The following is an 11962-nucleotide window of genomic DNA, read 5'->3' on the forward strand; positions in this document are numbered from 1 at the left end:
GCTGTATATCATCCAAGACGCTACAAGACGAAGTCGTAGAAGTTGAATGCCAGTCACTTGGTTGCTTCACGTGGGTTCAACGTTGTGTTTCTGACCTGAGTGACAGGTAGTCCAGAGAGGGCGGTAAATCCCCCTCATAATCCCACCTGTGGATATCCTTCCCATCCCAGTGCCCTAACTATGTGCCTATTATTTACCTACATGTAGTCTTCAGCGTGAAAAATGGGATCCCAATTCTCCTCTTACAAAAACCCAACAATTCCGCGCCCTTGTTGGGTCTTGGATTCGGCTTGGCAAACCTGCCCGCATTGTAAGGACACCCTCTCTTGGGGATCAACGTTGATTGAGAAACAGAAATACCCAAAGGCTGGTTATCTGCGTCCCGAGGAAATCCCTCCACATGCCTTCAGAATCCGCGGCAGGGCAGCTTGGGTGTACCAACAGATTGCTGACTGGGTAGAGGGCGTGAGCTTGGAGAATACTGCGGACCCCGATCAGGATGTGGAATTTTATATGCGTGAAACCCCCGATGGCTGGGCTCCTGATAGTGTTCTCTGAGTGTTTCACTTGAGGGAGGAGTAAAATTATCTGGGGGGGGGGTAACAATCAATTCCCTGGTTGAATATTTTCCTAGAGGGCGTATCATAAAGATGCGTGTGACTCCCTCTTCTCAAAGCTCTTGCAAGATCACTCTTTTAGTGGCTTCATGTAGGGCGGATTGCACGACTGTTTCGCCCTGGTAGTTTTCAATTTCCACATTTGCACCTTTGTGGATCAGATAACGAATAACGTCATGTCTATTGTAAGCCACTGCGATGTGCAGGGGAGTTTCCCTCATAAAGGGAAACATGGTCCAAGAATATTGATGGTCTTGATACATAAGGGAATTGAGAGAAGCACCCCGATCAACGAGCATTTCGACAATTTTGAGGATGTCCCCGGACTCTCCGGACAGTCTGTACATCGCATTATGCAGAAGCTGGCCTATTCTGACATCACCACCACGGCGAAGGAGAAGATCAATGGTTGGCAAATCGGCCTCTCTGACGGCATAGGAGAGCGGCGTACAATCAAAATCACATCGCTCATTCGGATCTGCGCCACGATCAAGGAGCCATATTGTCATATCCAGGTTCCAGACAACCTTGCTAAAATGGAAATGTTAGTTAGCTGGGAAGTTTTAGAATAATGATGGGGTCTTCTCACGCAAGAACAGGGGGGTCCCTGCCACTAATTGGCGCATTGATATCCCAGCCGTTCTCGAAGAATGCTGTCAAGAATGGTGTCAGGGTATCTTTCGACACATTCTTGACAGCTTCCAGTACATAGATTGACGATACAGGCATATTACATCGGAGTAGCGCCTTCACGAGATACATCTTCCTTGACCTGATAGCATCAATCATGACCTCGGAGTAATCATTGATATCATAACCATCACGGACAGCGCGATCAAGGAATTCTTGCAACTCTGGCTCGCCACGTTCGGGTGAGATGCGGGCCATCAAGAGCGTCTTTGATGGAATTGAAGGTGCAACCCGACTGATGGGTTCCAGTTCGGGAGTTCGATGAGCAGACATGGTCGAATACTTGGGTGCAGGGAGGTAGAAGAGAGATATAACAGGGAATGGACTGGCTCTCGGTTGACTACCCGGCATAATAACTCCCCACCGCCTGTGCTTATGCCAGGTAGTAACTAATGTAGTGGGAGAACTGCACCATCGTGGTGAAATGAGCGGTGTGCGGATTATTCGGCATTTGTGATATAAAAGGCTTCATCGCATGGATAGAGACACAGACACACTTCTCCTCTTCTAGACCACTCCTGTAATCCCACTACTCCCAGTGGCGGACCTGGTTCGCAGACAGGTTCGCGTTTCTCGCTCTTCACTAACTAGAACGTGTGGAGTGTGGACAGTGTGGTGCCATAACTAACTCAGGACGTGCTCAGTTTTACTCAGTGATCATAAAGCGGCAAGAGGTGAGCACTAATACGGAAAGGCAAAGGTCTCGAGTGCCAGGCATTATCCAGTAGTCTATTATGGATGCTAGGTAGGATCAAAGAGAGAGAGGACGAAAAGAAAGCAGTAGATTCGTAGGTCAAATTGGTAAAACAACGGTTAGCTGCAATAGGGCATTAAACCATGGCTGTGTTCAAAACAACCACACCATCAGGCACATCGACCTTCTCCAACAAGGACGGGTCATTCCGAAACTCCTTACTGTCAACAACCTGCTCCAAAACATCATACATACTCCGCTCTATAACCAAAGCCGAAGGATCCTCGACATCCCTAGCATTCATAACCCGAGCAAGGTAGCAGAGGGTACGGACCAAGTAATCCACATCCGGCGTACGGTCAAGCAGAGCAGGCATATATGTCGGCTGGACAGCAGGCTCGCCCCTCTTACCGTCGAGGTTAAGAGCATCCCTGAGAGACTCTCTAACCGGGTCCTCCAAAGCACGCCAGGCATCTTCATACAAAAGCGCCTTGTCGTTCGTAGTCACATTGCCCATACAGAACAACCGCATCAACGCCCGATCATCCGGATTCTTCTCGATATTGAACAATCGCACCCCATCCTGTCGGAGAGCCTCTCCGCGTCGAATTAGAACCATGTCATACGCATTGCGGACACTCAGAGTACCCGCAATAACACCCTCACAAGCATCGTAGACAGCGCGATAGGACTCGAAAACAGGCTGGGTAAGCCTTTTGGCGCACGTCCAGTCCATGTGGCCCGCCGCACCAGCGACTTCAATCAACTGTAGCATGAAGCGGAGCCGGAAGGAGTGCTCGTGGTCCTTCAAGCGGCGTAAACCGCCCAGGGAAACGGGGGCGTTCTCAGCCTGGGCGAGTTGGCCGAAGTTGAAAGACGCGCCGAGTTCGATTGTGCGGAGAACGTCGTCCCTGTTTTTCTCTGAAAGCTGGGCCAGCGATGGAACCAGGCTGGCTTTGCATGCCGCGAGAAGGATGGCGTCGTGGTTGAGAGCGGAGATGTCATTGCCAGTCTTCGCGCGGCAGTCGAGTGCGAAATGCGGATCTTTGCCTAGATTCTTGATGACGAGTGAGGTAATCAGAGTGAAGAGTTCGTCGGCGTCTGTGATGGTTTTGGTATAGAATTGACGGATCCAGTCGAACGAGGCTCGCGTCAGTTGACATTCGGATGGCTGCGAACCGATGAAGGTCTCATACTGTCCAGTATGAAGCCAGCGGAGTGCTAGGATTCCCACCAATGTGCGGTTCACTTCATCGTGGTCTTTGCGGTACAAGATGGAGGATGGGGACGGGGTGCTTGGAGGCGTCCAGGGATCATCTCGGATGGAACATGCGCGGCGCAGACGGTCGAATTCTTGCGGAAATTCCTTGCGCACGCAGTGTATCAGCTCCTCGTCTGAACGGTCAAACAGTGAAGCTGGATCAGCGCAGGCTGCTCGTAGATTCTGAGATGACATGCTCGTAGATGTTGTCCGTTACTACCGACTGAAGCCGCAGCTGCGTAGAGAGTTCTATGGGGTCCTATGGAGTCGGATATTGGTTGGTCTGTTACCGTTCAAAGAGGGGGATAACATGCGCTAAGATAGATTCTCGGCACTAGAAAGATAAAGATGATCCTAATCGTACATTTCTCGCATGGTTCTTAATCCATGCGCCATAGTGATGTCAGCCCCGGAGTACGAAACCCCCCTCGCTAAGCGAGAAACAAAAGCGGAATAAGAGTAGAGGAAAGAAAACGCCGATGCCTCAAACACCATGCAAAGGTTTTTCTGGAATCGGAGGACGGAAAGATATGTGCTGTCTTCCAGATAGTGTGAACGGCACCCATGCTATGAACGCCAACAGAGATGGATTTCTAGCTGTAGAATGCATGTTCATGGCCAGATGGAGGGAAAGAAACGGAGAAGGCATGGATCAAAGTATCATGCGTAGAGGAACAGTGAAGATGAAGGGCATACCCCTGTAGAAGACGCAGGTAAAGCCCCCCGGGTATCAGTCGGAGAAGAATTGTGTGGCGTTTGGTTTAGAGAGGATCATGACGGAAAGTGCAATTGTCGCCTTTGCGACACTTGCCTTCAGCCCAGAATCTGCAGGGTACAAGTCCAACCTTATACTATTTTCCTTGAGTTAGTCAACTGTTGGCGATGAGGATCTGAGTTGGCAATGTACTTACAGGCTTGGGCTCGCTAGCGCCAACTCTGGTCCGCTTCGAGCGGCTCCATTCAGAATTATGGGGCTCGTCGTAATAACCGCCCTCGCGGCCTCGCTTGCGTTCTGGGTCCTCGTATTCATGACCTTGTGGCTGGAATGGCGCGCCAGCATGCTGGTTCTGCCCACCGAATTGCGCGAACATGGCGCCGAGGTTGGGTGCCATTGCTGGTGCTTGCTGGGGGAATGCAGCCGGCGTCTGCATTTGCTTCATGACATTCAAAATCGCGTTGAAATCGAGGCCTTGGGGCTGCGGAATGGGAATTTGCGGAGGCTGGGGTGTCGGGGCCTGAGGTTGCTGCTGACGGAACATGTTGATCGTCCTCTCAAGGTCGGGCATTGGCCCGGGCTGAGTCACCTGCGGTGCTGGAATTGGCTGCGCCTGCCCAGGCACAGTCTGGATGAGTTTGAGGAGGTTAGAGATGTCCATGTTTCCGGGAGCAGCTTGCTGTGTTTGTAGAGGAGTGGCAGGCTTTGGATTGATGTATGCGTAATAACGTTCCTGACGAGCCTGCATTGTCCTTATTAGTACATGTATTGACTATCACTGCCACGGGAGTGAAACATACCTTGACGCTGTCGGGCAGCTCTCCGAAAGGCACTACCTCTGTAACAACCTCATCGGGGTCAGGGGTGGGGGGCTCCTTGGGTGTATCAGGCATCTCAGCAGGAGAAGTGTAGAAGACCATCAGGGTAGTGGCTTCCCGAAGCTCCTGGGCCTCCCTTTCGGGGCTTGTAGGCAGCTGTGGACCACCTCGTTTGATGAAGCTGGTATCTTTCGGTTCGTCGAAAGCGAAGTCGATCACTGCCATGGTTAGTAATAGACTCCGGTCAATATGAAGGAACGACCTACTTGAAAGAGTATAGCCATCTTGGAACACAGTCTCGCGAATACCACCAAGGTCGTCTTCTTCTAACTCGTCCATATCTTTGTGAAGCTTGAGGACGCTACCTTCGCCTTTAATGTCACCTAGTCCACGGAATGACCCATCACCAGGTCCCAGTTCTTCATCGGGATCATGGGTGAACAGTCGAACTTCGGTAAGCGCATCATCTGGCTTCCAGGACACGCGAAGTTTACGGCGTTCTTCTTTACGTAGTCGCTTCTTCCGCTCAATTTCAGTCTCTGGTGGCTGATCTTCGGTAGGCTTAGGGGTTGGTGCCTGCTTTGGCTTGTTCAAATCGGCCATAAGGTCACCAAAGGAAAACGCTGGCTTGGGAGCCGGTGCCTTCTCCTTTTCGGCGGCGGTACTGCTTAAAAAGAAAGTCAATAGATGAAATTGAAAACACTCTCGTGAATACGCACTTTGGTTTTGCTGCGGCAGCAGCTGCTGCTGCCCTATCCGCATTTGTAGTCCCAGGCCTCTTTGATGCTGAACTTAGGGTTCCAAACAAGCTTGTTGGCTTGGGAGCCACGACGTTGGCCTTAGGGCGCAAGGCTGCAGCGCTAGCTGGCTTACTACTTTGGGCTCCCTTCGTTGGGCCATTACCAGTAGGTGCAACTTTACTCGCATCCTTCAAGTTGGTGGTAGTGACTGCCATTCGTTTTGTGCCAGCTTGTAGATTTCCATCCGCCTCACGTGGTCGCTTCAATCCAGCGTCTCCCTTGGGCTGATTTGCCAAAGGGCCCTTGATCTGGGACACTTCCTTCGCTGGTGCCTCGTTCTCCTGCTTACGCTTTGTACAGGCTGCAGCATTATCTAGAATCTTTTGTGTCAGATCCTTGACCTCCGGTCCACCCTTCCTGATAAGTTTGGGAAGCAGTTTGGAAAGATTAGTCTTCTGCATCAAATCCTCGGTTAAAGTCGAGAAACGTGACAAGATCTTAGTTCAAGTTAGCGATTTATTCAACACAAAAGACCATATGTAGTCAGGCATCAGACTTACCTTAAGCAGGTTGATGGTCAAATTGCCAGCATAATCCGCTGCCTGGAAACGATCGAGCAAAAAGGAGTATAGGGCTGAAACAATCATAGGATGCTCTCCCAGCCTACATAGAATTAATGATTAGTCATTTTTCACAATCATATCAAGCACTGTGGGCCCAGCTTCGTTACCACAGTGTGGGAACTGCAGATTGGGGGCCGATTTCTAGATAGGAGGGTTTCCCCTTCATTGTCTTTCAGAGATAGCTTTCTAAAGCATATCGGAGAATCATTATGATGGGGTCCTTTCGCTCCATGGGATATTATTATATCTGTGCGCAGCACGCATAGGTAATCAAAGCCTTGCCACCAGCGAGTAGAGCAATTGCCCTTTATTACACTCGTGGCAATGCCGTACCAATGCTTCCATGGACATTTATATATGTGCCGATTGGCTTCGGGGATGTGGATGGCCGTCATCGCCATGTGGCAGGGGTGGAAACTATGGGGTGGTGCAGTGGAAAGGGGAGAGGAAGGAACATACTTCTCAACAATATTAGGATGGCCCATATCCAACGTGGTGGTTGCGATCTTGTCCATTGTGCGGCGCTGCAGCATGACCTTTTCTTTCAGCTTAGTCGCTTTATCATTGTCGCCGTCATTCTCGGCCGATTTCATTGCCTGAACCTGGTCCTTCCAGGCATCTCTCAATGCCTTGACAACATCTTTGTAGGCTACCAGCGCATTCTTAACCTTTTCGGGACCCGGCCATTTATTCCTTGGTGACCAAACAGCCTGAAGAGTGTCGTATTGTGCTGCAGCCTCGGGGTCGGTCGGTCGAACTGGAGGGATAGGAGACGGTTCGTCGGGTTCCTCAATTTCGAGGTCTGATTCGTCTGAACTTTCACTTTCCGACTTGTTCGTGGCTTTCTTCGGGCCGGTTTTCTTCATTTGCCGCCTCTTAGGAGCACCCTTACTATTTGCGGCCAGGGCATCTGGGGCAGGCAGTCCTAAACAGGAATCAGTAAAAGCGCACGATACAGTAACTTTCAATAACATACCTGCATGTGTCGAAAGAACGTGATTTCCAGTAGGCGTCATCTGCGGCTGAACCGAAAGATCGTTTTGGTAGTAGTTGAATAGTCTAGCCCTTTGAACATCAGTCGTTGTATTTGAGCAAAGAGTACAGTGGGAACTTACTGCTCACTGCCGGGTCTTTGGAAGTCCGCAGATATACCCTGGAGGTAACCGTTTGCCATCGAGGGCTGTTGTTGATTGAATGCCTGCGAAGGGGAGTCTAAAAACTGGGGGTTGATAGTGACGTTTCGGTCCGAATCAGGGTAGTCCTGCGTCAGGTCAATGGTATTTTGCTGCCAGCAGTCAGGACCATGGTCATCAATGGATGCGTTGAGAGTCATCTTACCAGCATTTCCGCGGAGTAACCTTGAGGCAAAGAGTATGTAGGAGCCAGCGGCTGTGGCTGTTGTTGCGGCGCCCGTGGCTGCAGCCTCTGTTGCGTATGTGATTCCGTAAAAGTCTCGGGAACTGGCATTTGTGGGTGTGATGGATGGAAGTAATTTGGCTGGTAGGGAAATGCCGGAAACGTCGACGATTCAGATGCGCTCAAGGGCTGGGAATCAAAGGTCATTTGTCCTTGTTGGAATCGAGGAGCTTGAGGATGTGTGTGATACTGGGACGAATTTCCGTATGGTCGTTGTGGTGGTTGTTGCAGAGGGTTCGACTGCGGCCAAGGTTGATGGATCGATGAGTAGATGCCATGATTTGAGTCCGGTCGCTGGGCAACATCTCTTTGCTGCTGTTGGAAAATAGGGTGATCCCATCCGATGCCAAGGGGTGATGGTTCAGATGCTGAATCGTGCTGCTGCGGAGCTTGGTGTCGAGGTTGGGTCGAAAGGTGCTGTTCAGGACCGGGATAAGCCGCATCAAGAGTATTCCAATAATCCGCTGGAAGTTGTGTATTCCCATGAGGCAAGCCCTGCATCGAGTTTTGGGCTGATTGCTCCATACCGACTTCAGGAGCCCTGGAGCGACAGTTGCCTTCTCTAAGTACTATGAGATACAGGTGGTCACGTGGAATCCAGCTGCGGTGGTTGTTTAGCGGTATTCACCGCCTTCTGTATGAAGAGGAGGAAGTGGGGCGGTGTGAGATAGAGTCAAAAACTTTTTTCCGGTGAGGGGACAAGATGATTGGCTGGCGGTCTCACGACACTTGTAGAGCTGCTGGTCTGAAGAAGTTGGATCAGATTAGACGACTTCAATGGTTGATACGGCTAGAATGGACTTCACTCTTGTAGTCTGAGTACTGTCATACCTTAGCTGAGAGAAAAACAAAGACTGTTTTAAGCGTGGGGCGAGAGTTGATTAAGGAGTTGTTAGCCTCAGGCAGCAACCCTATTCACTGAGTGACGCGAGTAACGGCGTCGTCCTTGGCCTTGCAGCTTAATGACGAGGGCTCCGCAGTTGCGAATACAACGTAGAAGTATAGTAAGAAGGCCCAGATCCTCAATTTCGGGCCGTCTCCTTTTGTTCCCTGACTTTGTATCCTTCCTTCCCTCTCTTTGTGCCGTTCTCTGTCGTCCTAGCAGGGCTTTCGCTCTCCTCTTTCCGTGCTTAAGTTTTGTCCCAAAAAGTCTTTGTGGAAATTAGTGAAGGGGAAAGGCTCTCATACGAAGGGCCACTCTAGCGTCATAGCCATTCGCTTTACGGGAGAAGAAGAAAGGGATTGGGGGAAAGTGATGAGAGATGGTTAGAGTAGATGACTTGAGTTGAAGAAGACCGCAAAAGGGACAAAACGGCTGGCAAGGCGGTTAGCCGATGATACGATGGCATACGGCAATTTCAACGTAATGATTGTATTTGGTTGCTCCTATTGGTGGTGCGCTGTGTAAATTACAGCCCCTGCGTTCCTGAGTGAACACATATTCATGTGATCCTCGGTGTTTGCATAGATTGCAAACTTAGGTCAGCACAGCTCAGCTCCAGGGCTGCGGGCGGGATGCCAGGTGGAGCGATAGCAAGAACCCCGGTGTCAACAGTATCGAGTACTCCCATTCATCATTCTGAGAGTTGTGTGCATAATTCAAGTTTCATACTGCGCACCACCACATGTTACCCGATCTTTGGTGAAACAGGAGGATCTTTTCAAGCTCACAGCGCTGCCAGCTATTGCCATGGCGCAGTCAATGTCCCTCCGGGACCGACAGGTCGGTGAGTAACGCGGACTGGGTTCATGCGATAGAAGACCATTTACTAATCTCTTGAATCTAGCATCAATCCAAAAGCTACTGAACCTGAACCATGATCCGCAACCCGCTGAAGATAACTCCATTGACCAGTCCGGATCGGGCGGTCTTATCTCGCATTCCACTCCGATCCTGAACGAAGATGGCGACCCCATCTGGAAGGTCTTGGTATTCGATAAAATGGGCCGGGATGTTATCAGCAGTGTGCTGAGAGTAAATGATCTCCGCGCATGGGGCATCACCATTCATCTGTGCGACTGCTGTCTTCCCCCTAAAGCGGCTGAATCACTAACGAATAGCCACTCAGAAACCTCCACTCGCAACGATACCCCATCCCTGATGTCCCTGTCGTCTACTTCGTGGAACCGACCCCCGATAATATCCAAGCAATCACTCGCGATCTCTCCCACGGGCTCTACTCCCCAGCCTACGTGAATTTCCTATCTTCCGTCCCGCGGCCACTTCTAGAGGACTTTGCTTCTCAAATAGTCACGTCAGGCGCATCCGAACATATTGCGCAAGTATTTGACCAGTATCTCAACTTCATTGTTGCAGAGCCGGACCTGTTTAGCTTGGGGCTTGGGAATGATGCATACTACAAGATCAACAGCCCAAAGACGACGGATGAAGACCTAGATGCGATTGTTGACAAAGTGGTCAGTGGGCTATTCAGTGTGAGCGTGACAATGGGTAACTCTATCCCACCTTGAATTGTCGTATGAAAATGTGACTAACTAGGCAGGTACAATCCCAATTATACGGTGCCCCAAGGGCGGTGCAGCGGAATTGATTGCGACAAAACTGGACCGCAAACTGCGAGACCACATACTTAATTCCAAAGACAACCTCTTCTCCGGTAATCAGAACGCTCTACCGGGAGTGCCATCGGCGCGGCCGGTACTGATCATTATGGACCGAAACATCGATCTGGTCCCAATGCTCTCCCACTCGTGGACGTACCAATCTCTGGTACAGGATGTCCTTGAAATGCGTCTCAACCGAATCACTCTAGATGCTGGTGCTGGTGATGCGGATTCCGCCAAGGGCTCTAAGAAATCTTACGACTTGAACAGTACCGATTTCTTCTGGCAACGCAACGCCGGAGTCCCATTCCCCCAGGTTGCGGAGGACATTGATGCTGAGCTCACACGGTATAAGGAGGATGCGAATGAGATCACGAAGAAGACGGGTGCCTCTTCAATTGAAGATCTCCAAAATGATACTAGTGCATCCGCACAACATCTCAAGGCCGCTATCACACTGCTCCCTGAGCTGCGGGAACGCAAGGCGGTCCTCGACATGCACATGAACATTGCGACCGCACTGCTCAAAGGCATCAAGGAGCGACAGTTAGATAACTTCTTCGAGCTCGAGGAAACCATCACTAAACAATCCAAGTCACAGATCCTGGAGCTCATAAATGACCCCGCTAAAGGAAGCGAGTCATTAGACAAGCTGCGCTTGTTCATGATCTGGTTCCTCAGCACTGAGACTGAGCTCAGCCGCTCCGAGATGACTCAATTCGAAGAGGCCCTTACCCGAGCCGGTGTCTCCGATATTTCCCCTCTTGCCTACGTCCGCCAGGTGCGCGAAATCACTCGTATGACCATGATGACCACCACCGCTCCCGAACAACAATCCTCTGATCTGTTCCGTGGATTCTCCTCGCTTTCAAATCGCCTGACGGATCGCATCACCTCGGGCGCTCTCGGGGCCAACTTTGACTCGCTCATTTCAGGCGTGAAGAACTTCCTTCCAACAAATAAGGATCTTACTGTGACCAAAATCACCGAGTCAATCATGGACCCTGCTGCAGCTTCAAGTTCGGCTATTGCAAAGACTGAAAACTACCTCTACTTCGACCCGAGGAGTGCCAACGCACGTGGTGCGATGCCTCCGGCATCTGCATCGCGGAACGCGCAGATACCCGGCGGAATGGGTAGCGCAGGCCCTGGCACTGGCGCCAGTTTCGGCCAACGTCGCCAAGCCTTCAGTGAGGCTATTGTATTTACAGTTGGTGGAGGCAGTATGGACGAGTACGGCAATTTACAGGAATGGGTTCGCCGAACAAACGGTCAACAGGGTGCAGATGGTGCGCCGGCTCGTGCGGCCAGTGGGAATCGCCGCAGGGTTGTCTATGGAAGTACAGACCTGATGAACGCTACGGAATTCCTGTTGGACTCATTGGCGCCTCTTGGTCGGGATAGCTAAGTGCAATTGTGGCTAGGTGAAAGACAGGTCGATATCCAATATGGGACGGACTTGAGGACTGTAAAACATACTATAATTCAAAGCGTTCTGATGTGCCTTACAGCTGCATACATCGATCACAATCAAAGACTATTTCCAGGTCAACCGCCATTCCTCTATCGAGTGGATAATCACTTCCAGCAATCATCATGACTTGTAGTGTATACTCACTGCGCCGCCCAAAATCCCCACCTTCCATTGTTCTAGGCAAATCTTCTTCCATCAAAGTCTATCTAACAAGATCGCTGTCACAGGATCTTCTTGTGTCGATTTATGGCATCATTTTCGAACCCAGCGGAATCTGAGATGTTTGGTACTCGTGGGTACCTGGATGCTCACCAACATTTGGTGGTCACATCTATAGGTCAGAACCACT

At 50.6% G+C, this 11962-nt stretch overlaps 4 protein-coding genes across 4 annotated transcripts; 1 reads left to right on the forward strand and 3 right to left on the reverse strand.

Moving 5' to 3' along the window:
- Positions 1-670: 670 nt before the first annotated feature.
- N7515_004358 (ankyrin repeat domain-containing protein) lies at positions 671-1580 on the reverse strand (the record flags this gene model as incomplete). Its single annotated transcript, XM_056665102.1, has 2 exons — positions 671-1148; positions 1207-1580. The coding sequence occupies 2 exons, from the start codon at positions 1578-1580 to the stop codon at positions 671-673; spliced, it is 852 nt and encodes a 283-aa protein (XP_056522052.1).
- A 557-nt stretch (positions 1581-2137) lies between these two features.
- N7515_004359 (uncharacterized protein) lies at positions 2138-3457 on the reverse strand (the record flags this gene model as incomplete). The annotated part of the gene is made up of 1 exon (XM_056665103.1): positions 2138-3457. The coding sequence occupies one exon, from the start codon at positions 3455-3457 to the stop codon at positions 2138-2140; it is 1320 nt and encodes a 439-aa protein (XP_056522053.1).
- Positions 3458-3992: 535 nt separating this feature from the next.
- Positions 3993-8099, reverse strand: N7515_004360 (uncharacterized protein; the record flags this gene model as incomplete). The annotated part of the gene is made up of 10 exons (XM_056665104.1): positions 3993-4121; positions 4174-4719; positions 4778-5013; positions 5062-5459; positions 5515-6032; positions 6096-6198; positions 6618-7083; positions 7135-7223; positions 7274-7443; positions 7497-8099. The coding sequence occupies 10 exons, from the start codon at positions 8097-8099 to the stop codon at positions 3993-3995; spliced, it is 3258 nt and encodes a 1085-aa protein (XP_056522054.1).
- Positions 8100-9089: 990 nt separating this feature from the next.
- Positions 9090-11547, forward strand: sly1 (syntaxin-binding protein; the record flags this gene model as incomplete). The annotated part of the gene is given in 5 exon segments (XM_056665105.1): positions 9090-9162; positions 9179-9301; positions 9362-9587; positions 9644-10026; positions 10079-11547. The coding sequence occupies 5 exon segments, from the start codon at positions 9090-9092 to the stop codon at positions 11545-11547; spliced, it is 2274 nt and encodes a 757-aa protein (XP_056522055.1).
- Between the last annotated feature and the right edge of the window lie 415 nt (positions 11548-11962).

Source organism: Penicillium bovifimosum (genome assembly GCF_028826915.1).
Source record: "Penicillium bovifimosum strain IBT 22155 chromosome Unknown utg000004l_segment0_segment0, whole genome shotgun sequence".
In the NCBI taxonomy this organism is placed as follows: Eukaryota; Fungi; Ascomycota; class Eurotiomycetes; order Eurotiales; family Aspergillaceae; genus Penicillium; species Penicillium bovifimosum.